This window comes from Melanerpes formicivorus, unplaced genomic scaffold, assembly GCF_026170545.1.
Source record: "Melanerpes formicivorus ecotype bairdi unplaced genomic scaffold, bMelFor1.0.p_v2 SCAF_4, whole genome shotgun sequence".
Classification (NCBI taxonomy): Eukaryota; Metazoa; Chordata; class Aves; order Piciformes; family Picidae; genus Melanerpes; species Melanerpes formicivorus.
In genome coordinates this window covers 35,516,069-35,544,031 of record NW_027142356.1, presented here as the reverse complement: position 1 = coordinate 35,544,031, position 27,963 = coordinate 35,516,069, and the positions used below count along the sequence as shown (strand labels likewise).

Genomic DNA, 27,963 nt, shown 5'->3' with positions numbered 1-27,963 from the left:
AGAGTTGTCAGGGTTGGAAGGCACCTCAAGGATCATCCAGTTCCAATCCCCCTGCCATGGGCAGGGACACCTCACGCTACAGCAGGTTGCTCACAGCCACATCCAGCCTGGCTGCAAAAACCTCCAGGGATGAGGCTGCCACCACCTCCCTGGGCAACCTGTGCCAGTCTCTCACCACTCTTAAGGAGAAAAACTTCTTCCTAACATCCAATCTGAATCTACCCATTTCTAGTTTTGTTCCATTCCCCCAAGTCCTATCACTCCATGACACCCGAAAAACTCCCTCCCCAGCTTTCTTGTAGCCTCCTCAGAGTCTTCTCTTCTCCAGACTGAACAGCCCCAGCTCCCTCAGTCTGTCCTCATGTCTGCTTATCCTCGTGGCCCTTCTCTGGACACGTTCCAGCACCTCCAGATCCTTCCTGTAATAGAGGCTCCAGAACTGGATGCAGTGCTCCAGGTGGGGTCTCACCAGAGTGGAGCAGAGGGGGAGAATCACCTCCCTTGACCTGCTGGCTATGCTTCTCTTGCTGCAGCCCAGGCTGTGCGTGGCTTTCTGGGCTGCAAGTGCTCACTGCTGGCTCATGTTGAGCTTCTCATCCACCAGATGATGCAGAGGTAAAAAAAAAAGTTGATTTTTCAGCCTTAAGTTTACTCTTTAGGTCTAGATGGTGAGATGCTGTGTTCCTAATGCTGTTCAGTGGTCAGGATAATAGGATTACCTGTGGTTTTTACCGTCTTGCTTCTAAGACATGTATGTATTATTTCATGCCCAACCTCTTGCTCATTTCAGAATTGCTGCACACAGTATGAACCTGTGAAGAGATAAAGATTGCATTTAGCCATCCCTGCTTTTGCTGTTGTTCATCTCCTAGAGCAGAGTGGGCAAATGATCAAAAGACAATCACTGCATTAGTCCCCCTCCTAAATCTACCTGCCTGCAAATTGTAGCTCCATAAAACATTGGGCTAGGGCAATGCTTTTCTCATTATCTTAAGGAGTTATGCCAATTTCATGCTCTAGAAATCTAAGAATCTTGTAATGTGTGAAAGTGAACTGTCAGGATATTCACACCAGGCTCCTTAAATTGAGTGGAAGTGTGTGATGTCAAAAGATAGATGCTGCTTCTAATCTTGCGGTCCCAAATTCTCACTGAAGTACTCCATTCAGGTTTCTGCTGAGGGAAAAGGAAATCTGTTCAGTGTAACCAGCTCAAAGACTGTTAAATGAAATCTCCAAATGTTGCCTGCACCAAAAGATTTTGTACTAAAAAAAATCTAAAAATGAAAGAACCTGTGAGATAGGGAAATGAAATGCAAGTGGGTACAAAGATGGCTTCTGGATGATAAATTTCAGACTTCAGATGAGACTTTCCTAAGGATAGTTAGGAGAGGTGAAGAGCGTAGTTGTAACATGCTGACGTACTTATCATTGTTGCTTCCCATCAGAGCAACTTCTAAGGTCACATTTTTTTTTGCTTAGAGATACAGGCTGGGGTCAGAGTGGCTGGAGAGCAGCCAGGCAGAGAGGGACCTGGGGGTGCTGGTTGATGGTAGGCTGAACATGAGCCTGCAGTGTGCCCAGGTGGCCAAGAAGGCAAATGGCATCCTGGCCTGCATCAGGAACAGTGTGGCCAGCAGGAGCAGGGAGGTCATTCTGCCCCTGTACACTGCACTGGTTAGGCCACACCTCGAGTACTGTGTCCAGTTCTGGGCCCCTCAGTTTAGGAAGGAGGTTGACTTGCTGGAACATGTCCAGAGAAGAGCAACAAAGTTGGTGAGGGGCTTGGAACACAAGCCCTATGAGGAAAGACTGAGGGAGCTGGGATTGCTTAGTCTGGAGAAGAGGAGACTCAGGGGTGACCTTATTGCTGTCTACAACCACCTGAAGGGAGGTTGTAGACAGGTGGATGATGGTCTCTTCTCCCAGGCAGCCAGTACCAGAACAAGAGGACACAGTCTCAGGCTGCACCAGGGGAGGTTTAGGTTGGATGTTAGGAAGAAGTTCTATACAGAGAGAGCCCATTGGAATGGGCTGCCTGGGGAGGTGGTGGAGTCACCATCATTGGAGGTGTTCAGGAGGAGACTTGATGGGGTGCTTGGTGCCATGGGTTAGTTGTTTAGGTGGATTGGATTGGTTGATAGGTTGGATGCAATGATCTTGAAGGTCTCTTCCAACCTGGTCTATTCTATTCTATTCTATTCTATTCTATTCTAGTCTATATAACTCATACTTAAAGTTTTAATGTTGCTAAAAATCTATTGTAAATTCCTGTTCAGCAAATTTATGTCTTTATTTCATGGCCAAGGTAAGTCAAGTCCTGCATAAAACTTCATTTTGTTCTTTTTTCCCCAGAGCTACATCTACCTGTATTACATTCAGCTACCTTGAAATAGTTATTCTGTTGAATAAATTTCTATTTATGTGATTTTTTTTACTTTATATATAGTGTGTGTGTATATACATACTTTATATATATATATATATATCTTTTTGTATGTGTGTGTGTGTATATATATATAAAGTATATATATATAAAGTTCTTCAAGGCTTGCAGCAGTGAGTTGAAAATCAAGCATAAGTTGGGAGCAGATGTTCATCTGTTAGAGGGCAGAAGGTCTCTCCAGAGGGACCTTGACAGGCTGGACAGATGGACAGAGTCCAACATGATGGCATTCAACAAGTCCAAATGCCAGGTGCTGCACTTTGGTCACAACAACCCCATGCAGTGCTACAGTCTGGGTCAGAGTGGCTGGAGAGCAGCCAGGTAGAGAGGGACCTGGGGGTGCTGAGTCTGAACATGAGCCAGCAGTGTGCCCAGGTGGCCAAGAAGGGCAATGGCATCCTGGCCTGGATCAGGAATAATATGGCCAGCAGGAGCAGGGAAGTCATTGTGCCCCTGTACTCAGCACTGGTTAGGCAACACCTTGAGTCCTGTGTCCACTTCTGGGCACCTCAGTTTAAGGACATTGAGACACTTGAACATGTCCAGAGAAGGGCAGTGAAGCTGGGGAGGTGTTTGGAGCACAGCCCTATGAGGAGAGGCTGAGGGAGCTGAGGTTGCTTAGCCTGGAGAAGAGGAGGCTCAGGGGAGACCTCATTGCTGTCTACAACTACCTGAAGGGAGGTTGTAGCCAGGAAGGGGTTGGACTCTTCTCCCAGGCAACCAGCACCAAAACAAGAGGACACAGTCTCAAGCTGTGCCAGAGGAAGTTTAGGCTGGAGGTGAGGAGAAAGTTCTTCCCAGAAAGAATTGTTGGCCGTTGGAATGTGCTGCCCAGGGAGGTGGTGGAGTCACCATCCCTGGAGGTGTTCAAAAAGGGATTGGATGTGGCACTTGAAGCCATGGTTTAGTTACTCAAGAGTTGTTGGGTGATAGGTTGGACTTGATGATCTTTGAGGTCTTTTGCAACCTTATTGATTCTATGAAATTTAGATTTTAGAAGTTATTCATTGCAGGCATGTGAAGGAAGGTAGTAACAAATACTGGATTGTACTTACTCTGTGCTTTCTCTTTAGGCCTGAGGACTCTGTGTTTTGCTGTGGCTGAGATTTCAGAAAGTGACTATCAGGAGTGGTTAAATGTCTACCACCGTGCTTCCACAGCTATACAGAACAGAGCACTCAAACTTGAGGAGAGCTATGAGTTAATTGAAAAGGTATGTGTGGCTTTCTGTTTGGGGTTCTTGGGGAGAAGGGGCTGAGAACAGTGGGGTGTCTCTTTATTACTTTGGTTTCCATAATATGAAATCTGAATGAATAGTGAGTCCAGAGAAGGACCACAAAGATGTTCCAAGGGCTGGAGCACCTCTGTTATGAGGATAAGCTGAGGGAGCTGGGGCTGTTCATCCTAGAGAAGATTCATGGGGGACCTTATAGCTGCCTTCCACTACCTGAAGGGAGTCCACAGGAAGGCTGGAGAGGGACTTTTCATAAGGGCGTCCAGAACTAGGACAAGGGGTATGGTTTTAAGATGAGTAAGTTTAGACTGGATCTTAGAAAGAAGCCTTGAGTACAAGAGTGGTGAAACTCTGGAATGGGTTGCCTGGGGAGGTTGTGGCTGCCTCCTGCCTGGAGTCATTCAAGGCCAGGTTGGATGAGGTCTCGAGCAGCCAAGTCTAACTGAGAAGTGTCCCTGCCCATGCTGGGGAGGTTGGAGTTGGTGATCTCTGGGGTCCCTTCCAAGCTAAGCTATTCTATGGTTCTATGAATAACACCTAGACAGAAAAAAATGTAATATACTGACATCTGTGTCATATTGTCCTTGCAGTTTAGGTGATCCAAAGGAAGGAAGGATTAATTTGGCAGACTTTTTGCAACAAGTGGCCAGAAAGTGCTGCTTTTGAGTTAACTACTGGAAGGCTTTTTTCCCAAGGTTACTCTGTTGTGTAAAAGCAGGGTAGTAACAGACAAACAACATCTGTTTCATTGTGTAATTATCTTACAACCATTAAGCAGTTAAGGTTGGAAGGGACTTCTGGAGGTTATCCTGCTTAAAGGAGGGATGATTTTGCTTGCACAGCACTTTGATGAGTTTTGAGTACCTGGAAAGAGAGAGTTTTCCCAGCTGCAGTAGGCAGGGGTCTTTTTTAGTGCTCAGCTGTTCTTTCTCCCCTTTTCTGAACTAAAATTTCCATGGCTGCAGTATGTGGCTATTGTCTCTTGCCCTTTCACCATTCGCTTCTTAGAGGATGATCAGCTGCCGTGCAAGCCCTCTTCAGTTAGCAAAAGGCAGATGTGGAATCCTTCCCTTAGTCTTATTTTTTTCCATATTAAACTGGTCTTGCTTCCTCAGGCACTCTTAATACAGTGTGCTCCAAGCCCCAAGCTATTTTTGTCTCCCTTCACTGGACTTGCTCCACTTTGTCAACCTCTCTTGCACTGAAGACCCAGATGCAGCCTCATGAAGGGCAGAGCTGTAATCACTTCCCTTGAGTTTCTGGAGTAGCCAAGCATGTGGTTAGACTTCACTGCCTCAGAAAAAAAAAGGCTCCTGTGGCTCTTAAATGTATTACCAAAAGAGTTCATGAGACCAATATTGCTTGAAGTTTTGGTACTTGACTTTTGGAAGGGGCTTGGTTTGGTTTTACCTTGAAAATGATAAGGAAGGTTACACAGATGGAACTGCTTAAAATTCAAGAGTGTTAAAAACCTGAACTGTTTCATTCATTAAACAGAAGAGTGAGGGCATATAGCTTCAGACACCTCTGGGACATCCAGTTTGCATAGATGAGCAAGTTTATCCTGACATGCCCAAGACAGTCTTAAAATTCTCTTAAGTTTAATGCCATGGCAACCCTGATACCACTCCAAAGTTTTATATTGGCTTGCACAAACACTTTCTCAGCATGTAGTGTACAGGGCATAATGCAACCAGGATTGGAAGCTATTAGTTTTTATAATGGTGTCATTAACAAGGGGTTGGCTAGTTTTGAAGCTACAAAAATATGGCTGTATGCACAAAAACCCTTGGATTTGCTGCATGGGAAGTTAAATCTCAACATAATCAAGGCTGGAGCTTTAAAGTTAAGATTAATGGAGAGATTTGGGTTTTTTTTCCATGGTGAAAATAAATCATTACAAGTGAGAGGAGACATAATAACAGCACTCCTTAAGTCTTCAAATCAGAGTGATGTCCCTTAGGAACAGGTAGCTATTGCTCCTGAGGCTGTGAGTAGTTGGGTGAAGTCTTAGTGGGCATGCTATGCAGTTTCTCAAAGCCATACAGATACCACAAAGTTCCTAAGAATAAGCTGGAAGATCTTTATGAGTTGATAACAAAGGTGATTAATGAATTTAGAGACCATTATTCTTGCCCTCAGTGTGGGAAGTTAAACAAAAGGAAGATTTACACTGAACTTAAACTGAAATTAGCACTCCTTGTGCTGAACATTTTATGCTCACAGAACCTTCAGCTGCTTGGAGCGACAGCAATCGAAGATAAACTACAAGACAAAGTGCCTGAAACCATAGAGACACTCATGAAAGCAGACATCAAAATCTGGATACTTACTGGGGACAAACAAGAGACTGCCATCAACATTGGTATTTTGCTTGCATTTATTTGGTGGGTTTGTTCCAGATTGAGAAGTTAGAGAGGTGTTGCTGGGGTAAAATTGCTTTCAGAAGGCAAAGGTGTCTTGTAAGTAATATGAACAATAATAAAGTCCTAATATTTTGCATTCTAGATTTGAATTATCATCTCATTTTCCCAGTCACTGGTGGGGGAGAGTGGGGTAAGGGTGGATTCTTTCACTGCTAGAACAGTTACAGCAAGGAAAAAGTCATAGAAATGAGGCAAAAAGAGGCATTTGTGCTTTTATTATCTCATTTCTGAGTTATTATTTGAATTATCATCTCAGTTTTCCAGTCACTGGTGGGGGAGAGTGGGGTAAGGGTGGATTCTTTCACTGCTAAAACAGTTACAGCAAGGAAAAAGTCATAGAAAGGAGGCAAAAAGAGGCATTTGTGCTTTTCTTGTAGCACCTAAACTGAACTAAAAAGAACATGTTGTTTAGGTTTTGACAGTGACAGGAAATTATATTAAGACAGTGCAAATATTCTTAGTTTCCCTTCTGCATTTTTCCTCCTTTCCAAGAAAGCTGTTGGGGACTATATCATAACTCAAGCAGAACAATGTGGATTATCCACTAAAGTGCTATAAACTTTACCATGCATCAGAGGTTTCCTTTTATTATAAAGGGGTGGGGTGGGGGGTGTAGAATGATGAATCAACTACATTCAACAGCAACAAATCTTGTGTCTTTAAATAGTAATACTACATGAAAGCTGTGTTTAAAATGTAATATTCTTTGCATGTGAGCACACCAGCACTCCTGCAGTAGCCTAGGTCTGTGCCCCAAGTAAACCATTGCTTTGGTCAGTGGAATCCTTTTTCCTACCATTATTGGTTTTAATCTTACAAGAGCTTTTTGCATGCACGTGATCCCCCTTGGTCTGAGGTTATTCTCATTAGGGACCCTGGGGTTGAAGCAGCACCACATGATCCCCTCCTTTCACTTCACTAAGAGTGATGATAAATATTTGGCTAGGCAGCCTGCATCATTAGCACCCAGCATACATTCTGTTTACAGCAGCAAAGGAAAGAGTGAGAACTTTTATATATGGAAATTTGGTGTGAAATGCAGGTTGCATTCAAAACACTTGCCAGGCTGAGGGAGATCTCTTTGCAGTAACTCCCTGGCAAAACGTTTCTTGCCCTTCTGCTGAGCACCTCCAGTGTGAATAAGGCACAACAGCCTCAAGCTGCAGCAGGAAGGATTCTGACTGTTCAGACTAATCTGGCTAATTTTTACTAGGATTGTGTAGAATGCAGGAATTTTTATACCATTTATTGCAGCTGAGGGAGGCTTGCTTTTAATTCTTCCTGTCTCAGTGGGTGGGGGTGGGGAATATTCTTTGTGATATTGTAATGAATTCTGTGTGCAACTGGATTTTGAAGCCAAAACTGTTTTTGTCAGGTCACTCCTGTAAGCTTCTGCGAAAGAACATGGGACTAATTGTTATAAATGAAGGCTCTCTTGATGTAAGTAAAACCTGCAAAGTTTTCACTTGGTGAAATGTTGTTTTGCCACTTCAACTATCCAGTTGTCATGGTGGAGGGTGGCCTGAAGAGTAACTTGGAGCAGCAGAAAAAAATCCTGCTTAAACCACTGCTCAAGGGGGGTTGTTTCTGGTTGGTTGGTTGGTTGGTTTGAGGGGATGATTTTTAGTTGCTTTTATAATCTTCTAGGATTGCATACTTGGAATACCATATGTCCTTTGTGACAAAATGTTACTGAGTAACTACAAGCTCAGTCTACAGCTTCCAAACCTGTGGTGTAGCTACAGCACCAATGAACTTCAGAATGATGGGCAAACAAATTCTATCTGATGGAATGGAATTGAATAGAATAGAATAGAATAGAATAGAATAGAATAGAATAGAATAGAATAGAATAGAATAGAATAGAATAGACCAGGTTGGAAGAGACCTACAAGATCATCACGTCCAACCCATCAACCAATCCAACCCACCTAAACAACTAACCCATTCCAATGGGCAATCACTCTCTCTCTATAGAACTTCTTCCTAACATCCAGCCTAAACCTCCCCTGGTGCAACCTGAGACTGTGTCCTCTTGTTCTGGTACTGGCTGCCTGGGCGAAGAGACCAACCTCTGCCTGTCTACAGTCTCCCTTCAGGTAGTTGTAGAGAGCAATAAGGTCACCCCTGAGTCTCCTCCTCTCCAGGCTAAGCAATTCCAGCTCCCTCAGCCTCTCCTCATAGGGCTTGTGTTCCAAACCCCTCACCAACTTTGTTGCTCTTCTCTGGACACGCTCCAGCAAGTCAACCTCCTTCCTAAACTGAGGGGCCCAGAACTGGACACAGGACTCGAGGTGTGGCCTAACCAGTGCAGTGTACAGGGGCAGAATGACCTCCCTGCTCCTGCTGGCCACACTGTTCTTGATGCAGCCCAGGATGCCATTGGCCCTCTTGGCTGCCTGGGCACACTTCAGGCTCATGTTCAGCCTACCATCAACCAGTACCCCCAGGTCCCTCTCTGCCTGGCCACTCTCTAGCCACTCTGACCCCAGCCTGTAGCACTGCATGGGGTTGTTGTGGCCAATGTGCAGAACCCGGCACTTGGATGTGTTCAATCTCATGCCGTTGGACTCTGCCCATCTGTCCAGCCTGTCGAGGTCTCTCTGCAGAGCCTCTCTACCCTCCAGCAGATCAACTCCTGCCCCCAGCTTGGTGTCGTCAGCAAATTTACTGATGATGGACTCAATGCCCTCATCCAGATCATCAATAAAGATGTTAAAGAGCATGGGGCCCAGCACTTCACCCATGCAGGCACAACACCAGGAGCTTTATGAGGTTCTAGCAGCACCTAGCGGTGCCCAAACAAACTAATCCTAAGTTCCTTTCTGATTCTCTTTCTTACAGAATGCTGGGTATCTGCCAAAAATTACTTGTTACAGTGGAGTTTAACAGCTGAAGTTGCAGTCAGATGTTCAATTACAAGCAAGGGTTAAACACTACCCACTTGCAAGGAGACAGTGCTTTGCAGACAAGAGATTCTGTAGATAAGCTAGGAATGCAATATTAAGTGAAAAATCCCATGAGGGGGGGAAAAAAAGAAAACCATAAATCCTGTTACCACCCCTGTAGGGAGCCTTGAATGAACTTAGGAAGTGGAAGAACTTCCTCAGTGGGAAAGCTCGCTGTCCAGAAGGCTTCAGGAGAAAACCCTGAAATTAATCAGAATCACAGAATTGTTAGGGTTGGAAGGGACCTCAAGGATCATCCAGTTCCACCCCCCCTGCCATGGGCAGGGGCACCTCACACTACAGCAGGTTGCTCACAGCCACATCCAGCCTGGCTGCAAAAACCTCCAGGGATGAAGCTTCCACCACCTCCCTGGGCAACCTGTGCCAGTGTTTCACCACCCTCATGGGGAAGAACTTCTTCCTGACATCCAATCTGAATCTACCCATTTCTAGTTTTGTTCCCCTTAGTCCTATCACTCCCTGACACCCTCAAAAGTCCCTCCCCAGCTTCTCTTTATTGCAGTCAGGTTGGTCAAGATAGGACTTTGGGAGAGAGAGGGAGAGAAAAATGGAAGTATGAGAATCAGCAGGAGTGTCTTCACCAGAAGATTCCATGGGAGCCTGTAAAAGCAGGCTGTAACATGAATTATGTAACATGAATCCCCCATAGCAAACTGCTGGCCAAGCTGTCAGCCCATGGCTTGGACAGGAGCACACTGCGATGGGTTAGGAACTGGCTGGAGGGCCGAGCCCAGAGAGTGGTGGTGAATGGTGCCACATCCAGCTGGCAGCCAGTCACTAGTGGTGTGCCCCAGGGATCAGTGCTGGGCCCTGTGCTCTTTAACATCTTTATTGATGATCTGGATGAGGGCATTGAGTCCATCATCAGTAAATTTGCTGATGACACCAAGCTGGGGGCAGGAGTTGATCTGCTGGAGGGTAGAGAGGCTCTGCAGAGGGACCTCGACAGGCTGGACAGATGGGCAGAGTCCAAGGGCAGGAGATTGAACACATCCAAGTGCTGGGTTCAGCATATTGGCCACAACAACCCCATGCAGAGCTACAGGCTGGGGTCAGAGTGGCTGGAGAGCAGCCAGGCAGAGAGGGACCTGGGGGTACTGGTTGATGGTAGGCTGAACATCAGCCTGCAGTGTGCCCAGGCAGCCAGGAGGGCCAATGGCATCCTGGCCTCCATCAGGACCAGTGTGGCCAGCAGGAGCAGGGAGGTCATTCTACCCCTGTACACTGCACTGGTGAGGCCACACCTCGAGTCCTGTGTCCAGTTCTGGGCCCTCAGTTTAGGAAAGAGGATGACTTGCTGGAACGAGTCCAGAGAACGGGAACAAAGTTGGTGAGAGGCTTGGAACACAAGCCCTATGAGGAGTGGCTGAGGGAGCTGGAGTTGCTCAGCCTGGAGAGGAGGAGACTCAGGGGTGACCTTATCACTCTCTACAACTACCTGAAGGGAGGTTGTAGACAGGCAAATGATGGTCTCTTCTCCCAGGCAGCCAGTACCAGAACAAGAGGACACAGTCTCAAGCTGCGCCAGGGGAGGTTCAGGTTGGATGTTAGGAAGAAGTTCTATACAGAGAGAGTGATTGCCCATTGGAATGGGCTGCCTGGGGAGGTGATGGAGTCGCCGTCATTGGAGGTGTTTAGGAAGAGACTTGATGGGGTGCTTGGTGCCATGGGATAGCTGTTTGGGTGGGTTGGATTGGTTGATGGGTTGGACACGATGATCTTGAAGGTCTCTTCCAACCTGGTTTGGTTTATTCTAAAATAAAGGTTATTCTAAATTCTAAAGATACTTACTGCTTTCTTTTTGGTTGTTTTGCTTTTTAATAAGTACTTTTCATAATGCTTTGGCTCATTTGGAGTCCCACATTTTCAACAGCAGTATGAATTTCATCCAAATGCCCACATTTCAAGCGTGAATTGATTTAAAGCAGCATACTTTTTGCTGATAACATTTAAAGCAAAATTTCAAACAGGGAACAGGCAGAAAGTGTTGATGAGTATCTGGAACCAGAGCCTGTTGATACAGTGTGCAACTTCTGACACAAACAGCCTGTGAAGAAGAGAGGCAATTTTCTTTTCTCAGCTTAGTTCATAGGATAAGTTTTACAATGATTACAATTTCTGTTATAAAAACAGGGAAGGCTTTCCTAGGATCACAGGATGTTAGGGGTTGGAAGGGACCTTCAAAGATCATCAAGTCCACCCCCCCTGCTGGAGCAGGGTCATAGAATCTAGCACAGGTCACACTGGAACACATCCAGATGGGTCTTGAAATTCTCCAGAGGAGGAGTCTCCACAACCTCTCTGGGCAGCCTGTTCCAGTACTCTGGGACCCTCATAGTGAAGAAGTGCCTCCTCATGTTGAGGTGGAACCTCCTATGCTGTAGTTTGTATCCATTGCCCCTTGTCCTATCCCAGGGAGCAAGTGAGCAGAGCCTGTCCCCTCCCTCTGAACCCCCAGCCCTCAGATATTTATAAACATTGACTAAATCCCCTCTCAGTCTTCTCCCCTCCAGACTGAACAGCCCCAGCTGTCTCAGCCTCTCCTCATAGGGCAGTGCTCCAGTCCCTCAATCATCCTGGTGTTGGGAAAAAATTTCACTGTTGCAGAACATTTTTGTTTGTTAAAACTTGTTATCTTCATGTGAAAAGCACAGATTTTTCCCACCAAGCAAAATGGTAGTGATGGAAAGATTTCATTGCAACAGCCACCCCTGTGCCTTATTTTATGAAGCATTGGTGGGTTTGCTCTTTTTGCATGGAGGCAAAGCACACCATGAACTGCAGCTGTACATTATGAAAGATTGATGGGAAATAAAGGTATTTTAAGATCCCCTCCTTTCACCACCACCTCCCCCTTCCCACCATATCTGCCCCTTTTCCACCCCACCTGCCCCATTTTCCCCTCACAACCCAGAGCACCTGGGCTCTGTTGCAGTCTCCTCCCACCCCAGGTGTGGCCACTTGGCCCTCCCGCCCCACTCCCCTATTTAATCCTCCCCAGGAGAGGCAGCAGCCCTAAGCTGAGCCCATCTGGGCTGAGGATCCTCCTCTCATCGCTGGTGAGTGCCCATGGTGCACACTGGGTGATGGTGGTGGTGACTACAAAGGCCGGGGGGCCTGCTGGCCCCCCGGTTGTTAGGGATAGGGTTGATGACTACTCCAATATCATCCATGGATGCTGACTGGGCTTCCTTACTGGGGCTGAGCTCTTCTGTGTGGTCTCTTGGCTGGTTGAGGGTCTTGCCTGTGGCTCTGGGATGGGTGCAGTAATGGTGGTGGTGGAGCAGGAGCTGTTTAGGTAGAGTGTAGGATGGTGTAGAGGGAGCAGGAGCTGCTATGGGAAGATGAAGTGGGGGAGTGGTGGGGGAGCAGGTTTTGTTGTTGCTCCTCCTTGTTTCCCTGCTCCCTAGGATGGGGTAACCTAAGGCAGTGGTGGAGTCCCCCTGCTTTTTGATTCAAGCCCTTAGCTTTGCTTCTGAGTTTTTCACTCCTCAACCAATCTCTGAGTAAAAATGAACCAATGCAAGTGAGAATTTCTGGTCTGCATTTAGGCTGTTCACACAGGCTGCTGCATTTCAGAGCTGCTGCAATACTTAACAGGTTTGAAGTGCAGAAGATTGGCTGCTTGGTGTACATCTTTCTATGTAATGAACCAAAGTGAGGTAATTCTAAGTAGCTACTAAAAGGGGTGGCTAAATGCTGTCTGTTTCAAACTGAAGTGTCTGGATTGTGCAGAGATGGAAATGCCCTTTCCCTAAATGCATGAAATGTGTCAGAGTATATGGGGTCACAGATACCATGTGGCAGCTGAAATGGCTTATGCAGACTGGTTGCTTGCAAATCCATCTGTGGTGATGATGTAAGTCATCATTCTTCAGGAGATAGGTGTAGTGGTGGAATAGTTGGAGGGCAAAAGAGAGCTCTAAAAATAATAATGAACTAGCTCTGTGCCAATATTTTAACCAGGCACTCCATTAAAAGTTTTCTGCCTAATCTGATGGTTCAATTAATGTATACCTTGTGTCTTAACCTTTGCATGCTGGTGTGATTGGAATCTGATGTCAGTCTCCATCTCTGGTGCTGGTTGCACCTAAAAGGGCCTTGACAGTTCTGATGGAGTAGTGGAGCAGGTCTCAGGAAATGGGAGAGAAGAGTAGACTGCTGTGATTGCAGAAGCTTGAGTCAGTGCAGCTGCAGGGGTGGATGCAATTCCTCTTTCCTTTCTGCATCCCAATAACAGCTGGCATGAGGCTTGGATTCTTAGCTGGAGTCTTGTCTGTTAAGGAACATGGCAGAAAATTTGCCTTCTAAGCAGCATAAGTCCACCTCTCCTACCAGGACTGTCCCTTACTTCCCTGGGGAACTGTGCTCCCATGAGGGTTACTGGACTAGTTTTCCTCAGCACAGGAGGAACTGAAGCCATGAAACCTTGAGGGAGAAGAAAAATTCCAGTATAATGGGAGCTGTGTATTTGGGATCTTGGAGTAGATTTGCACTGTGGGAGTCCTTTCCCCTTGGCTCTGCAGGTACAGCCTCTTGGGCATATAAAGCTGTTGGTATGTTCATAGGAGTTAGGAAGGTTGGCTTCACTTGGTCTGCACACCCTGAGCAGCACTGGAAAGAGTGGCAGGAAGTGGATGCTTTGTGCCCTGGTTGTTTAGATAATAGTACAATATCTATTGCATACCAGTGGCTTCTTCTGGAAAGGAGCTGGCTCAACTCTAATCCTTTTAGGAACTGACTCCTCTGTCCCTAAGACTTGTAAAACAGACTCAACTAAAGAAATACCTCCTTGGTTTGGTCACTAACATGACCTTAGCATGCAAGACACAGGAAGTTTGGGGGGGGGGGGGGGGGGGGGGGAGTAAATATTTGTTCAGACTGTATCCCAGCTCTGTGAACTGAGTTTACAAAGAATATGCTGAAATAAGATCATCTTCTTTATGAACCAAGACCTTTCTTGATGGAACCAAAAGAAAAATGCCTATAGTCCCCCCCTTGGCAGAGGTAGAACTGGAAAGGCTTTCAAAAGGCATTTGTGTATCTGGGTCTTGCAAGATTACTTGTTTTGAGGCTCCACTCCCATGAAGGTCTGCTTAGCTTCACAAACAAAATGTGGGTTTGTTCCTGAATTCTTAGAATTGTATGAAAGAACACGGAGTTTTATTTTGCCTTCATATTAACTTAATGGGCTGCAAAATGCTAGTGTAGTGCTGTTAATGGTAGACAGGAATCAGAACATAGCTTAGTTCTTTCAGTTGTGAACTTAATCAAGAATAATAGAGAATAGCCTGATTTACCATTCAGTTTCACTGAGGAATATTGAGGGGAAATGGTTCAGAAGAGATTAAGGGGTATTCTGGTACTGCTTTTAATCTAAGGCGTTGGATTTCAGCATAGAACTGCATGTAAGCCCACAAAGGAATCCTAAATATGACAGTTTTACAGTTGGGATTAGTGTGTTGTACTGTCTTGGGGGATTTGGGAGTTTGATATGTAGGATGCCTGGAGCTACCTGATGGCATGTCTGTTTGTGGTAAAAAAAACCATGGTCAGTTTAAAGTGGAGAGTTAAATTCTGCTGCATGTGTGAGAAGAAACAACAGATGAGAGAAATGCAAGTTCCAGGCTCTTGTTTTGCTTAAATTTAGTCAGAAGCTAAGTAGTCCATGGAGAGAAAAACTGATACTACTTTTACACTGCAATATTCCTTAATCAGGGAAAAAGCTCTAGTTACAGAAGTCATTGGCATTTTAAAGACTTGCTAATGTGTCATTTTAACAGGGCCAACTCATCTCCCTTACAGTTCCTATAGAAAAGAATTAACCAGGTCGAAAGAGACCTTTGAAATCATGAAGTCCAACCTATCACCCAACACCATCTAAGCAACTAAACCATAGCACCAAGCACCCCATCCAGTCTCTTCTTAAAGACCTCCAGGGATGGTGACTCCACCACCTCCCTGGGCAGCACATCCCAATGGCCAATCTCTCCTTCTGGGAAGAATTTATTCCTCACATCCAGCCTAAACCTCCCCTGGCACAGCTTGAGACTGTGTCCTCTTGTTCTGGTGCTGGTTGCCTGGGAGAAGAGTCCAACCCTCACCCGGCTACAACCTCCCTTTAGGTAGTTGTAGACAACAAGAAGGTCTCCCCTGAGCCTCTTCTTCTCCAGGCTAAGCAACCCTAGCTCCCTCAGCCTCTCCTTACAGGGCTTGGACTGCAAACCCCTCCCCAGCCTTGCTGCCCTTCTCTGGACACATTCCAGCAACTCAATATCAAATGTGGGGTGAGACAGAAAACCTGAAGTGTAGAATTCTGCAACACCCTGATCTCCTTTTGAATAAACCAAGAGGAATTTGTATGTCTTGGGCAAAGCAGTAGCTTTCATTTCAGAGGGTTAGAGAGCTGTAATGAGTCCTCAGCCTTTTATTTTCAGGTGAGTCCTCCAAATTTTATGTCTGTGCCTGACACCACTGAAGTTTAATGGTTTTGGGGCCTTGAGGCATTGAGCAGTCCAGTCTAGTTATGAGGCATCCCTGCCCATGGCAAGGTGGTTAGAGCAGATGATGGCTAAGGTTCCTTCCAATTTAAGCCATTCTGTGATGGAAAGTTCCCTCATTCATCGCTGAGCCTGGAGCTCCCAGTTTCAATTCTCCTGGTCCTACTCTCTTGAGTAACATAACTGATGCTCATTCACACAGCAGCCCTCACGTGTAGGTCCTCACACTTTCAAATTTAAAACATTTTAAACTATATTTATTGTACTACCATTAAATAAATTCATGTCTCTAAGACAGTAAGTAGGACTGCTCCTAGAGCATGGACTCAAGAAATGAAACTGAATCCCATTCAGATGAGATGGTGTGGAGATGCAAGGTGGGAAGGAAGGCAGAGAACAGGGGTGTTGGATCATGCATCCTTAGCTACACCTTTACTATAGGCCTTGATCAGCTGAATCTAGTGGAGAGGCATCCCTGTCCATTGCAGGAGGCTGGAGCAGATCATGTCTAAGGTCTCTTCTATTCTGTGTTACTGTTAGGATTGAATATTCAGCATTAGGATTGTGTATTGAGCATTTCATGTGGAATATAGTTATTTGTATAAATGTATTTTTAAATCAATACATTAATTTGTTATTTATATAGTATAAAAGTATTTTATATAAAATTCAGTGTTTTATAAGCAAAAGCTTTGTTTTCATCTTTCTGCTCTTAAACTCTTCTTCCTTCTGGGCTGTGAAGGAGGAAATAATACAAGAAGAGTATATAGTAGGGTCTGTGAAGGCCCTTCAAAAGAAATGCAATAAGCAATTGTTGTCTTCTTCCTGACAGCCTACAGTAGAGCTGTACTGTAACTATCCAGATATTAGTGCTCTCTCCCCAAAAGCAAACAGTAAGTACAGATGAGTGTGCTGCCTACTGAATATATTCTCAGTCCTGGAGCGCAATTTGGAGACTTGTGTAGGTGTAGTTCAAACTGTTGCACCCTGTGATAGGGCAAGGGATAATGGATAGAAACTACAGCACAGGAGGTTCCTCCTCAACGTGAGGAAGAGCTTCCTCACTGTGAGGCTCACGGAGCACTGGAACAGGCTGCCCAGAGAGATTGAGTATCCTCCACTGGAGACTTTCAAGACCCATCTGGATGTGTTTCTGTGTGACCTGTGCTAGATTCTATGGCTAGACTTGATGGTCTTTGAAGGTCCCTTCCAACCCCTAACATCCTATGAACTGGAAAATCCCAAGTGTGATCCCTTAGTATTATAGGTACTTGATGTACTCTTACCTTAAAACACTGATTTAGTATAAAAGCTAGAATTATCAGTCATAATGCATGTACTTACAACATGAATGATCTCTTTTAATCTTTCTCTAAAGCTTTAGGACCATTTTAGGTAATAGTGAACAGAAATGATTCTTCCTGTTATACATAGGTGAATTTTCTGTTGCATATGTATGTAGAAAACTTGTTTGCTAAGAGCTGTTGTTAAATATTTATGTAGCTATTGTGGCCATCCAAAGTGCATTCAAAGTTCACCAGAGCTTAGTTGTTTTGAGTGAGGGTTTCTCTGGCAGAGCACAACAGAAGTGCTACACACCATTTTGCTGCGGTTGCTTTTAGTGCAGCTCTTAAATACCTTTTTTAATCATTGTCTGTTTGATGCAATCAAAGGTAATTTCCTCTAGAAAGGAACTGCCAATGTTTCTGATCACACTGAAAAACTTTGGACCTAAGATAATAACTTAAAATAATGCATTCAATTTTTTTTTGTGCCACAGGGAACAAGAGAGACACTTAGCCATCATTGCAGTACCCTTGGTGATGCTTTGAGGAAAGAAAATGATTTTGCTCTCATCATTGATGGCAAATCCCTGAAGTATGCTTTGACATTTGGAGTGAGACAGTATTTCCTGGATTTGGCTTTGTCATGTAAAGCTGTTATTTGTTGCAGGTAAGTTTGTTTGTAGGTGTCCCATCCTTTTAGCCACCTGAAGGTACAGACATGGTGTGCACAAGTGTGGAAATGGTCTTAAATACACCTTAACAGGCTGGTTAATGAGATGAACAAATGGAAGGCTCTCCTGTTCAGGTAGAGAATCACAGAAACATTCAGGTTGAAAAAGATTCTCAAGTTCACCAAGTCCAATCAATAACCTTACTCTGCAAGGTTCACCCCTAAACCATATCCCCAGGCACCACACCCAAACCACCTTTAACACATCCAGGCCTGGGGACTCCACCTCCCTGGGCAGCACATTCCAATGCCTGACCACTCTCCATGCAAACCTTTTTCCTACTGTCAAGTCCAAACTTACCCAGTGGCAGATTGAGGCCATTCCCTCTTGTTCTATCACCAATTACCTGTGAGAAGACCAGCACCAGCCCCTCCACAGCGTCCTTTCAGGTAGTTGTAGACAGCAACAAGGTCTTCCCTCAGCCTCCTCTTTTCCAGACTAACCATCCCCAGCTCCTGAAATTGCTCTTCATCAGACTTATTCTCCAGGCCCTTCTCCAGCTTCCTTGCCCTCCTCTGCACTGGCTCCAGCACCTCCACATCTCTCTTGTATTGAGGTGCCCAAAACTGGACACAATACTCAAGGTGTGGCCTTACCAAAGCCAAGTGCAAGGGGACAATCGCTTCCCTAGTCCTGCTGGACACAGCATTTCTAATCCAGGCCAGGATGCCATTGGCTTTCATGGCCACCTGGGCACTCTTCTGGCTCCTATTCAGCTGCTTGTTGATTAGAACCCCCAGGTCACTTTCTGCCAGACTGCTTTCCAGCTACACTTCCCCAACCCTGTAGTGAACTGTTCCATTAAGATGAATGGTTTCAGCTGGACAAGATGCTGGGGCATCTTATCTTGACTGTTCTTTTCCCAGGAAAGGCTAGACCAGATGACCCTTGAGACTTCTTCCAACCTGGTGTTGTATCATGAAGCCAATTTAATGTGAAAAATAGATGTTCATAACAGAACTATTTTTCTGCTTTGCAAAAGGATAGAGGAGAACCAAACAAGTTATAGTATCCAGATGAGCACCTGCTTTGTAGTCTTTCCATCCTTTTGTCAAGCAATGTGTTATGCCACCAAGGGTTTTTTTATTGTGCTTTTTAGGGCTTACTTTTGCAGCCATGTTCCAGTGTGATGCACTCTGAATTTCAAACTCAGGTCTTACCATCTTTTAAACTGAGATCATAGAATAGAATAAACCAGGTTGGAAGAGACCTTTTGAGATCATTGCATTCAACTCACCTAAACAACTAACCCATGGCACCAAGCACCCTATCAGTCTTCTCCTGAACACCTACAATGATGGTGACTCCACCACCTCCCCAGGCAGCCCATTCCAATGGGCAATCACTCCATCTGTATAGAACTTCTTCCTAACATCCAACCTAAACCTCCCCTGGCACAGCCTGAAACTGTGTCCTCTTGTTCTGGTGCTGGCTGCCTGGGAGAAGAGACCAACCTCTGCCTGTCTACAACCTCCCTTCTGGTAGTTGTAGACAGCAAGAAGGTCACCCCTGAGTCTCCTCCAGGCTAAGCAGCCCCAGCTCCCTCAGTCTCTCCTCATAGGGCTTGTGCTCCAAACCCCTCACCAACTTTGTTGCCCTTCTCTGGACACATTCCAGCAAGTCAACCTCCTTCCTAAACTGAGGGGCCCAGAACTGGGCACAGTACTCGAGGTGCGGCCTAACCTGTGTGGTGTACAGGAGCAGAATGACCTCCCTGCTCCTGCTGGGATGCACAGCTTATAGTGTGTATAAACATCAGCAGCCTTTCTGAAAGGCAAGCTGCACCTTTGTTCTTGTTCTACTAGTTCCAGTTTTGCCCAGTATAACAACTAACTAGCAGGAGATGCATGTAGAACTGCTCTTTGAAAACTGTTTCTCCTTTCCTCTACTTGGAAATACATTTGAAAAGGCAGCATTTCCATTTCTGCTGAGCCATAGAACCACTGAAGGATATTCTCTGTGTATCTCTTGTACTGCTAGCATTTCTGTGATGAAACAACAAAAAAAGGCATAAAATGAAAATTTCTCCTCTGGTAGCTTTCTTTCTATCACTTTTACATTTACCTGTGCCAGCTGGTTTCAGTACATGTCTAGGTGCATGCTCTGACATATTTTGTGGTTGGTTAAAAATTGGCTGCAGGTTTCAAACTAAAATATTTGCTTGTAGTATCCACTGGTTTAGTATGTGGGAGCTTTAATATCACCCATCTCAGAAGTCAAAATTCTGTCCAAATACTTCTCTCTCTCTCAATGCTTTGGTAATCAGTATCTCATTTCCTTGTTTGTAAATGTTTAAGCATTTCCATTTAAAAGTAGGTTTTTTTTTACTTAATGAGGGTAAATCACTTAAGTAGTTATTGTCCTGACTAAATGAAAATGCAGACACATAAAGGCACTAAACATTTACAGCAGTTCTTGGTTTGAAATGTAAAAATCATAGAATCAACCAGGTTGGAAAAGACCTCAGATCATCAAATCCAACCTAATTCACCTGACAACTGAACCATGGCTTCAAGTGCCACATCCAGTCCTTTTTTGAACACCGACAGGGACTCCACCACCTCCCTGGGCAGCACATTCCGACAGCCAATAACTCTTTCTGTGAAGAACTTTATCCTCACCTTGAGCCTAAACTTCCCACTGGTGCAGCTTAAGACTGAATCTTCTTGTTCTGGTGCTGGTTGCCTGGGAGAAGACACCAACCCCCACCTGGCTACAACCTCCCTTCAGGTAGTTGCAGGGAGCAATAAGGTCTCCCCTGAGCATCCTCTTCTCCAGGCTAAGCAACCCCAGCTCCCTCAGCCTCTCCTCACAGGTCTGTGCTCCAGACCTCTCCCCAGCCTCATTGCCCTTCTCTGGACACATTCAAGTATCTGTGTCCTTAAATTAAGGAGCCCAGAACTGGACACAGTACTCAAGGTGTGGCCTAACCAGTGCTGAGCACAGGGACAGAATCACATCACTCTCTTTGCAGTTTTCAGAGTGTAATTCACTTGTTCAGAAGCATTTATTACCAATGGATTCTTCCTGAGACTAGCCATAACACAAATGAAGCTGACAAATACTCAGCAGACATTTGACTTCAAGAATCTGTGTACAATATTAATTCCTAGCAGATGTTTGGCTTACATTGACAAACTGAATTCCAACTTTATATTGGCTTTAGAGCAATGTGTGCCAGAAGAATGTTAAATGAATTATTCTGTAGTAAAAATGCACAGCTAAGAGTAACCACAATGAACAAAAGACACTTTGGATTGGTTTCAATGTAAAATCCTAGAATGGTTTAGATTGGGAAGGACCTCCAAAGGTCATCTAGTTCAATCCCACTGCAGTAAGCAGGGGCATCCTCAACTAGATCAGGTTGCCCATAGCCCTCTCAAGCCTCTCCTTGAATATCTTTAGGGATGGAGCCCCAGCCACCTCCTTGGGCAACCTGTTCCTGTGTTCCACCACCCTCATGGGGAAGAACTTCTTCCTAACATCTTACCTAAATCTACATCTCACTGATTTCAAACTACTGCATTTCATCCATGGCTTTTAGGTTAGGAATCTTCTACAGAAGCTGGCCACAGCAAGACTCAAGTCAATACTCATCAGTAGGCTTCAAATAAAGCATGTACCAAAAAATCATAGAAATGCTTTTTGATATAGTTGGGCCAGCAGGAGCAGGGAAGTCATTCTGCCCCGGTACTCAGCACTGGTTAGGCCACACCTTGAGTCCTCTGTCCAGTTCTGGGCTCATCAGTTTAGGAAAGATGTTGAGTTGCTGGAATTTTTCTAAAGAAAGGTGACAAAGCTAGGGAGGGGTTTGGAGCACAGCCCTGTGAGGAGAGGCTGAGGGAGCTGGGATTGTTTAGCCTGGAGAAGAGGGGGGGAGACCTTATTGCTGTCTACAACTACTTGAAGGGAGGTTGTAGCTGGGGTGGGTTGGTCTCCTCCCAGGCACCCAGCACCAGAACAAGAGGACACAGTCTCAAGCTGTGCCAGGCTGGATGTTAGGAAGAAGCTCTTCCCAGGAAGAGAGATTGGCCATTGGAATGTGCTGCCCAGGGAGGTGGTGGAGTCACCATCACTGGAGGTGTTCAGGAAGAGACTGGATGGGGTGCTTGGTGCCATGGTTTAGTTGATTAGATGGTGTTGGGTGATAGGTTGGGCTTGATAACCTCTGAGGTCTTTTCCAACCTAGTCTAGTCTATTCTATAGACATTTTTCTTGAATTGGGGATCAAACAGAGGGTGGTGAATTTTGGCCTGTAATGTCAGTCTAGCCAGTGTCAAGACAGGCAGAAATTGTTCAGCCTTGGCTGTAATGGCCAGAAATCAGTGGGCACACACTAAGTTCTTATTATGCTATGTGCTGAAAAATAATCTGGCCACTTTACATGGTTGAAAAGATTGTTTCTTTTGTAGGTGGCTTGTTGTTTGTTATTGCACTTATTAGCAGTACTTTTGTAAGCTTAAAAATCAATCAATATAAATAGGGTAGTATTTAATTTTTCACTTTTTTTTACCCCACTTACTTACCAGGTTTGGTAGAATTCTTTGAGCTGTAATTCCTCAGTCTAGAAAGGACTTTGCCCATCAGGAGTCTCATTAACAATGTAACATCATAATTTTTTGTTCAAGTCTCATGAGTCCATCCAGTACTCTTAAATGAAGAGGGCAGTATTTGGGGACTTGCCTTCAGCTTGCAGGATCTTCTGTGGGGAAGCTTTATGATGGCACAGGTGCTGTAATGCAGCTGAATCTTTGGTGTCTAATGGTAACCTTTCTCTTTATCACTGATAATGTTGGAGCCATGCAAGCAGTTGAGAACTGTTATCATCTACCCAGACCATATTATTCAGCAGCACCCCAGTGAGCACAATGTACAGAGGATGTTCAGGAAGGAAAACTGTCTAGATGTAATTGGGTACCATCTGCACATTTTTGTTCCCAAAATTCATCATCTTCATTTCTTGGATATTTCTTTGGGTTTATCATACTTTTTTTGACCTGGAAGAGTTAAGTCAAGCTATGAATATCCTTCTGTCATTCTTCACCCTGAAATTTTGTCACTGCAAGGAGGAATCTTTCACAGCCCAAGCTGCAAAGTTCCAGAAGCTTATGGTGTCAGAGCAGCTATCATAGAATCAATAAGGTTGGAAGAGACTTCAAAGATCATTCACTCCAACCTGTCACCCAAGACCTCATGACTACTTATTGCCATGAGTGTGCACTTAGAAGAAAATTAATTATAAATATATCTTAACCCCATTTTCCATCTCAATATATATCCAGGGGCAAGTCCTTCCTCTAATCCATGCCTAGCTTTTTTTTTTTTTCATGGAGACATCTAGAATGAGTTTGTCTGGAGGGGTAGATGAGAAAAGAGTGGTTCTTTACCAGCTGTACATCCCCAGCTCCATAGCAGGAGTCATGCTTTGCTACCAGAAGTGCTTTCTTTGTAGGAAGGTGTGAGCAGCAGTGGTGGGGGAGACCAACTCACAAGAGGGTTTTCTGCATTTCTTCTTGTTTCTATTTGTACCATGAAACAGGATTTGTTCCTTGACTCCAGTGCCAAGGAGCACAAGTGAATTTATAAGCTGGATACAATGATCTTGAAGGTCTCTTCCAACCTGGCTTATTCTATTCCAATTGCCATGCTGCTTAAGGCTTGCTCCTTCCCTTCTCCACCCTGTGAAACACAGCAGTCTTAGCACATCATTTCTGTGCATTATTGTCACTTATGATGTCTCAAATACTATGGGGGCTGAATGTCAGCATCCAGAGTGTGGCAATGCCAGCAACGAGCAGTGTGAGCAATCTGGCAGTGCATGCCTAGAGCCTGACATGGTGGTAGGCCATGTTCAGCATAAATGCAGAGCCAGCTAGCAGTGGAGCAAAACAGTGCTGTGCCTGCAGCATGTAACTAAAACAAGACACTGGTAGCTATAAACATGGACAGTTATCTTGGGACAACAGGACATGCACCTGCATCAACAACCTTGTTGTGTCATTAGTAGTTGGACCAATAATCTGCAGTAGTGCAATGTGTGGTCACTCATAGGGAACCAATGGAGCTATGCCAACGAGGCTGTCCGAGTTTATATAAGTTGTAGCAGTTGCCTTGCTGTGCACTTCTGCCTTTCCTGTCTCCTGTTTCTTCTACACTTTACAGTGCTATACTTGCACTACAGGCCTGCTCCATAGGCATGCACCATCGGCCTGCACCACTGGAACAATAAAGGAACAATACTCGATCGTATTGGTCAGCCGTATTGATTCCCATCTCCGTCGTCTGATATCAGAGTATAGCTTTTACAACCTAAAGTGCAAGGCACACATGTGGCGCACACAGTGGTGGGTGGAGCTAAAACTGATACACTTTCCTCAACAAAGCTTTTGAGAGTCATTCCTGGAAGGATTTGTCCCCTCAGCTATGAGCAGGCAGTTTCTTAATGAGAGATGAAAAGAACAAGGGAGAACTTACAAGCATTTAGAAGTGAAGGATCAAGAGTCAACATGCAGAGTTGCTTCCTATAATTTAGCAGCGTAGAGTATGTTGACATAGTGGCAATCCACTCTGTTCCTGTTTGATTTTACATTTGTCTTAAATATCATCTTGTTTGTTTAGAAAATACACATTTAAACAAAAGGGAGGGGAGGGCATAAAAACAAAATATGCCAGTATCTGCAGTTGTAGTAAGTTAATACTGGTAGTGGCAGTGTTTGGGGTTTCTTCCATTGCTGTTTTAGGGACCTGTGGCTGTTTGACTTTATCTTTCCTCTTCTGTTAATGTCTTGCCTCAACAAATCAAAGGTTTCTATGAATTTTGCTGGGAAAGTGGTTGTAGCGTCTAGCCAAAAAGCTAAGACCATGTCAGTGCTTGTCGTGGGTTGAGGAGAAGGCCCAGCCTTCTCCCCCCCACAATGTGCAGGGAGAAAAAAATGAAAGAAACCACAGCTAATCACAGCCGGAGGAGCAAAAAGGGATGCTGTATTTACAAGCAGTATTAAGAAGTGCAGGGTATATATACACAATTTACAGTATTTACAATATATACACAGCAAAGTAACACAGGAATGAGATTCTCCTCTCCCTGCAGGGAGAGCACCAGAACAAAGGGACACAGTCTCAAGATGCGCCAGGGGAGGTTTAGACTCGAGGTGAGGAGAAAGTTCTTCACTGAGTGAGTCATGTCATTGGAACAGGTTGCCCAGGGAGGTGGTTGAGTCACCGTGCCTGGAGGTGTTCAAGAGGGGATTGGATGTGGCACTTGGTGCCATGGTCTAGTCATGGGGTCTGTGTTGATAGGTTGGACTCGATGATCCTCAAGGTCCTTTCCAACCTAAGTTACACTGTGATACTGTGAGGGTTCCCCCCATACTCCCTTCTCTCCCCTTTTTCCCCAGAGAGGGTTAGAAAGAGAGAAAAGGAGCAGTTGTTGATTAAAAGCAGTTATAAATTAGAGCAAAATGTTAGTAGGTTTTGCAGGCCTCATGCTTATCAGTCCAAGGTCAGTCTGGCAGAGAGCCTAGAAGCCACAAGCTGCAAAAAGGGAGGAGGAAAAAGTGCAAACTGTGAAAAGTCTCCGCTGGACTCAAAGCTTAAAGCTGTACTCTAACAATCCACCAAGGAAATTAGTTTAGACCTGTCCTTTGTTTATAAAACATTCAGCCATGGTGTCCCTTTCTTAAAGGCACAGCCTCAAACAGTCACACTGCCCAGGCTATTAGTTAGGCTAACTTTCACATCATATAAGGTATGTTTTGAAACTGCTTTCGCTTGAGATTCCTGTGTTTAACCTTTCTGGTTTTGCTGCCCCTTAGGGTATCACCTCTTCAAAAATCTGAAGTTGTGGAAATGGTTAAAAAACAAGTGAAGGTGGTAACTCTAGCCATTGGTGACGGAGCCAATGATGTGAGTATGATACAAACAGCACACGTTGGTGTTGGTATCAGCGGGAACGAAGGTCTGCAGGCTGCAAATTCTTCAGACTACTCAATTGCTCAGGTAAGTCATTACACTGTAACATAAACTAGAATTAAGTAGTTTAATGTGTGCATATTCTGATGGAATGTTTGTTCACTTTCTATTTTTTTCCCTTGCAGTTCAAGTATTTGAAGAACTTGTTGTTGGTTCATGGAGCCTGGAATTACAACAGAGTGGCGAAGTGCATCCTGTATTGTTTCTACAAGAATATCGTCCTTTATATTATCGAGGTAATTTTGCAGTACAGGAGATGTTACTACTTGAAATCAAGAAAGAAATAATTATTTTGAGCTTTGAAGGCCCATCTGGAGTGCTGTGCCCAGTTCTGGAGCCACTATTACAGGAAGGATCTAAACACGTTGGAGCGTGTCCAGAGAAGGGCCACAAAGATGAGCAGAGGTCTGGAGCTCCTCTCCTGTGAGGACAGACTGAGGGAGTTAGGGCTGTTCAGTCTGCAGAAGAGAAGGCTCTGAGGTGACCTCATTGTGGCCTTCCAGTATTTGAAGGGGACCTACAAAAAAGCTGGGGAAGTTCAGGCTGGAGGTGAGGAGAGAGTTCTTTACCAAGAGTCATTCGTCGTTGGAATGGGCTGCCCAGGGAGGTGGTAGAGTCACCATCCCTGGAGGTGTTCAAGAGGGGATTGGATGTGGCACTTGGTGCCATGGTCTAGTCATGAGGTCTGTGTTTATAGGTTGGACTTGATGATCCTCAAGGTCTCTTCCGACCTTTGTGATACTGTAATAGATTGATAGAATGGCTTAGGTTGGAAAGGCCCTTAGAGGTCATTTGCTCTAAGGTAGTTGAGGCCTTGTCCCCAGACATATTCAAGGTGAGGTTGGACAGGGCTCTGAGCAACCTGATCTAGTGGAGGATGTCCCTGCTTGCTGCAGAGGGGGTTGGACTGGGTGGCTTGTGGAGGTCCTTTCCAACCCAGACCATTCCATGCTAACAATTATTCTTGAAAATTGCTTAATGTATTGGGTTTTTTAATGAATACCTTAAACTTGCCCAGTGTGTATAGTTTTTATACTGCCACAGAAATGCCTTATTTCTGCTAGACCTGATATAAACATTAGATCAAGAGCTCCAATTTTTATATCCATCTATTGCAATACTTTAAACCTCTCTTTATGCACAAGTGTTGTAGCCAAAAGTGTGGATTTTTCTTAGCATTTTTCTTTCCATTTTCTCATTTGTCTGTTTTTTTCCCTCTTTGTATTAGTACCATAAACAGATTTCCATTTAAGTAGCAGCAAGTTTGGTGCCTGTTTAGAAAAACATGAAGTAGGAAAGCATAGAAAAAGCATTAAAGATTTCTTCTTCCCTTTTTTTTTGCTTTAGAAGTGATGGCAAACTTTAGATCCTGCATTTCAAAAGCTGAATATCTGATTAAATGATCAAGCTTGCAGCAGGAGGACTGATTGGCAGTAGTTCTTGAAGGGTTTTTTTTTGGGGGGGAGGGAGGGGGGAAACAGTATTAGTGTGTCCTTTGTGCTTACAGAAAAGAGTTGGTCTGCAGAGCATTCTGCCTTATTTTAATTTGCTTTCTGTCATTGTCACCTGCAAACACATTGTGTGAAGCTGTGACTTAAATCACAGATAACTATCCCACCACTTGTTTTCTTTGTGGGGAAAAAAAGAGTTGAATGCCAAGTGCAGAGATCATAGGCTTAAAGTGCAAAAACCTAGAAGAGGGAGTCTCTGCCTCCTAAGTGGATGGAAGGGCAAAGAAGTCAGTTTTACAATGTGTTATGACCCTGTTCATATAATACCTAAAGGCATTTTTTACCACATCTACCTTCCCTGGAAGAAGACAGGATGACTTCTACTTGAATTCCTGCCTGCCCAACACTTGTCAGCTCAGAAACCTTTCACAGATGTTAATAGCTCATGTCAATACTGAGAGCAAATGGGCAGAAATTCATCATTGAATGTCTCTAGAAAGGACAACTGCCAGTCTCTCTTGAGTCTCCCTTTTCAGTTTTTTGTACAGATCAGGCGTGGGAGCAAAGAGCTCAATGAGTATTTGTAAGCTGCTGCTTAATATGCAGAAATGCTACATCAGGAAAATGTCTGTGAGGCTTTTGTGGCCACACCTCCTCTGTCTTGGAGTTTAGAAAATAATGCTATGAAAGGCCTGTCTGGAAGTTGCTTTAAGTCAGTTGCCTTTTATTAGCTGACAATAAGCAAAAATACCTACCTCTGCTCCATAGCTGTATGTTGTACTTTTAAAGGTCTGCTCAGTATTCACCAAAGAAGGAATGTGGTAGATTCCACTTGATCTGAAGCACAGCCTTTTTCCTGGAGCCATGCAAAATAAGTGCCATTGATTTCTTGGTTCAGAAAATGGTAAAGCTAGCCACAGTGTTACTACAGACCTTTATCAACATTTAAACT

At 44.6% G+C, this 27,963-nt stretch overlaps 1 protein-coding gene across 7 annotated transcripts in view; it reads left to right on the top strand.

Annotated features, from left to right (window-relative positions):
* ATP8A1 (ATPase phospholipid transporting 8A1) overlaps positions 1-27,963 on the top strand; it is a 154,605-nt gene that overhangs the window by 84,367 nt on the left and 42,275 nt on the right. For 6 of the 7 annotated variants that reach the window (XM_068137620.1, XM_068137617.1, XM_068137618.1 and 3 more), the window contains 6 exons: positions 3,517-3,656; positions 5,904-6,042; positions 7,479-7,543; positions 17,353-17,525; positions 25,404-25,587; positions 25,686-25,796. In XM_068137620.1, coding sequence (XP_067993721.1) covers positions 3,517-3,656; positions 5,904-6,042; positions 7,479-7,543; positions 17,353-17,525; positions 25,404-25,587; positions 25,686-25,796 — 812 coding nt within the window. The remainder of the gene's footprint in view (positions 1-3,516; positions 3,657-5,903; positions 6,043-7,478; positions 7,544-17,352; positions 17,526-25,403; positions 25,588-25,685; positions 25,797-27,963) is intronic. The other variant, XM_068137621.1, reaches the window with a different exon arrangement.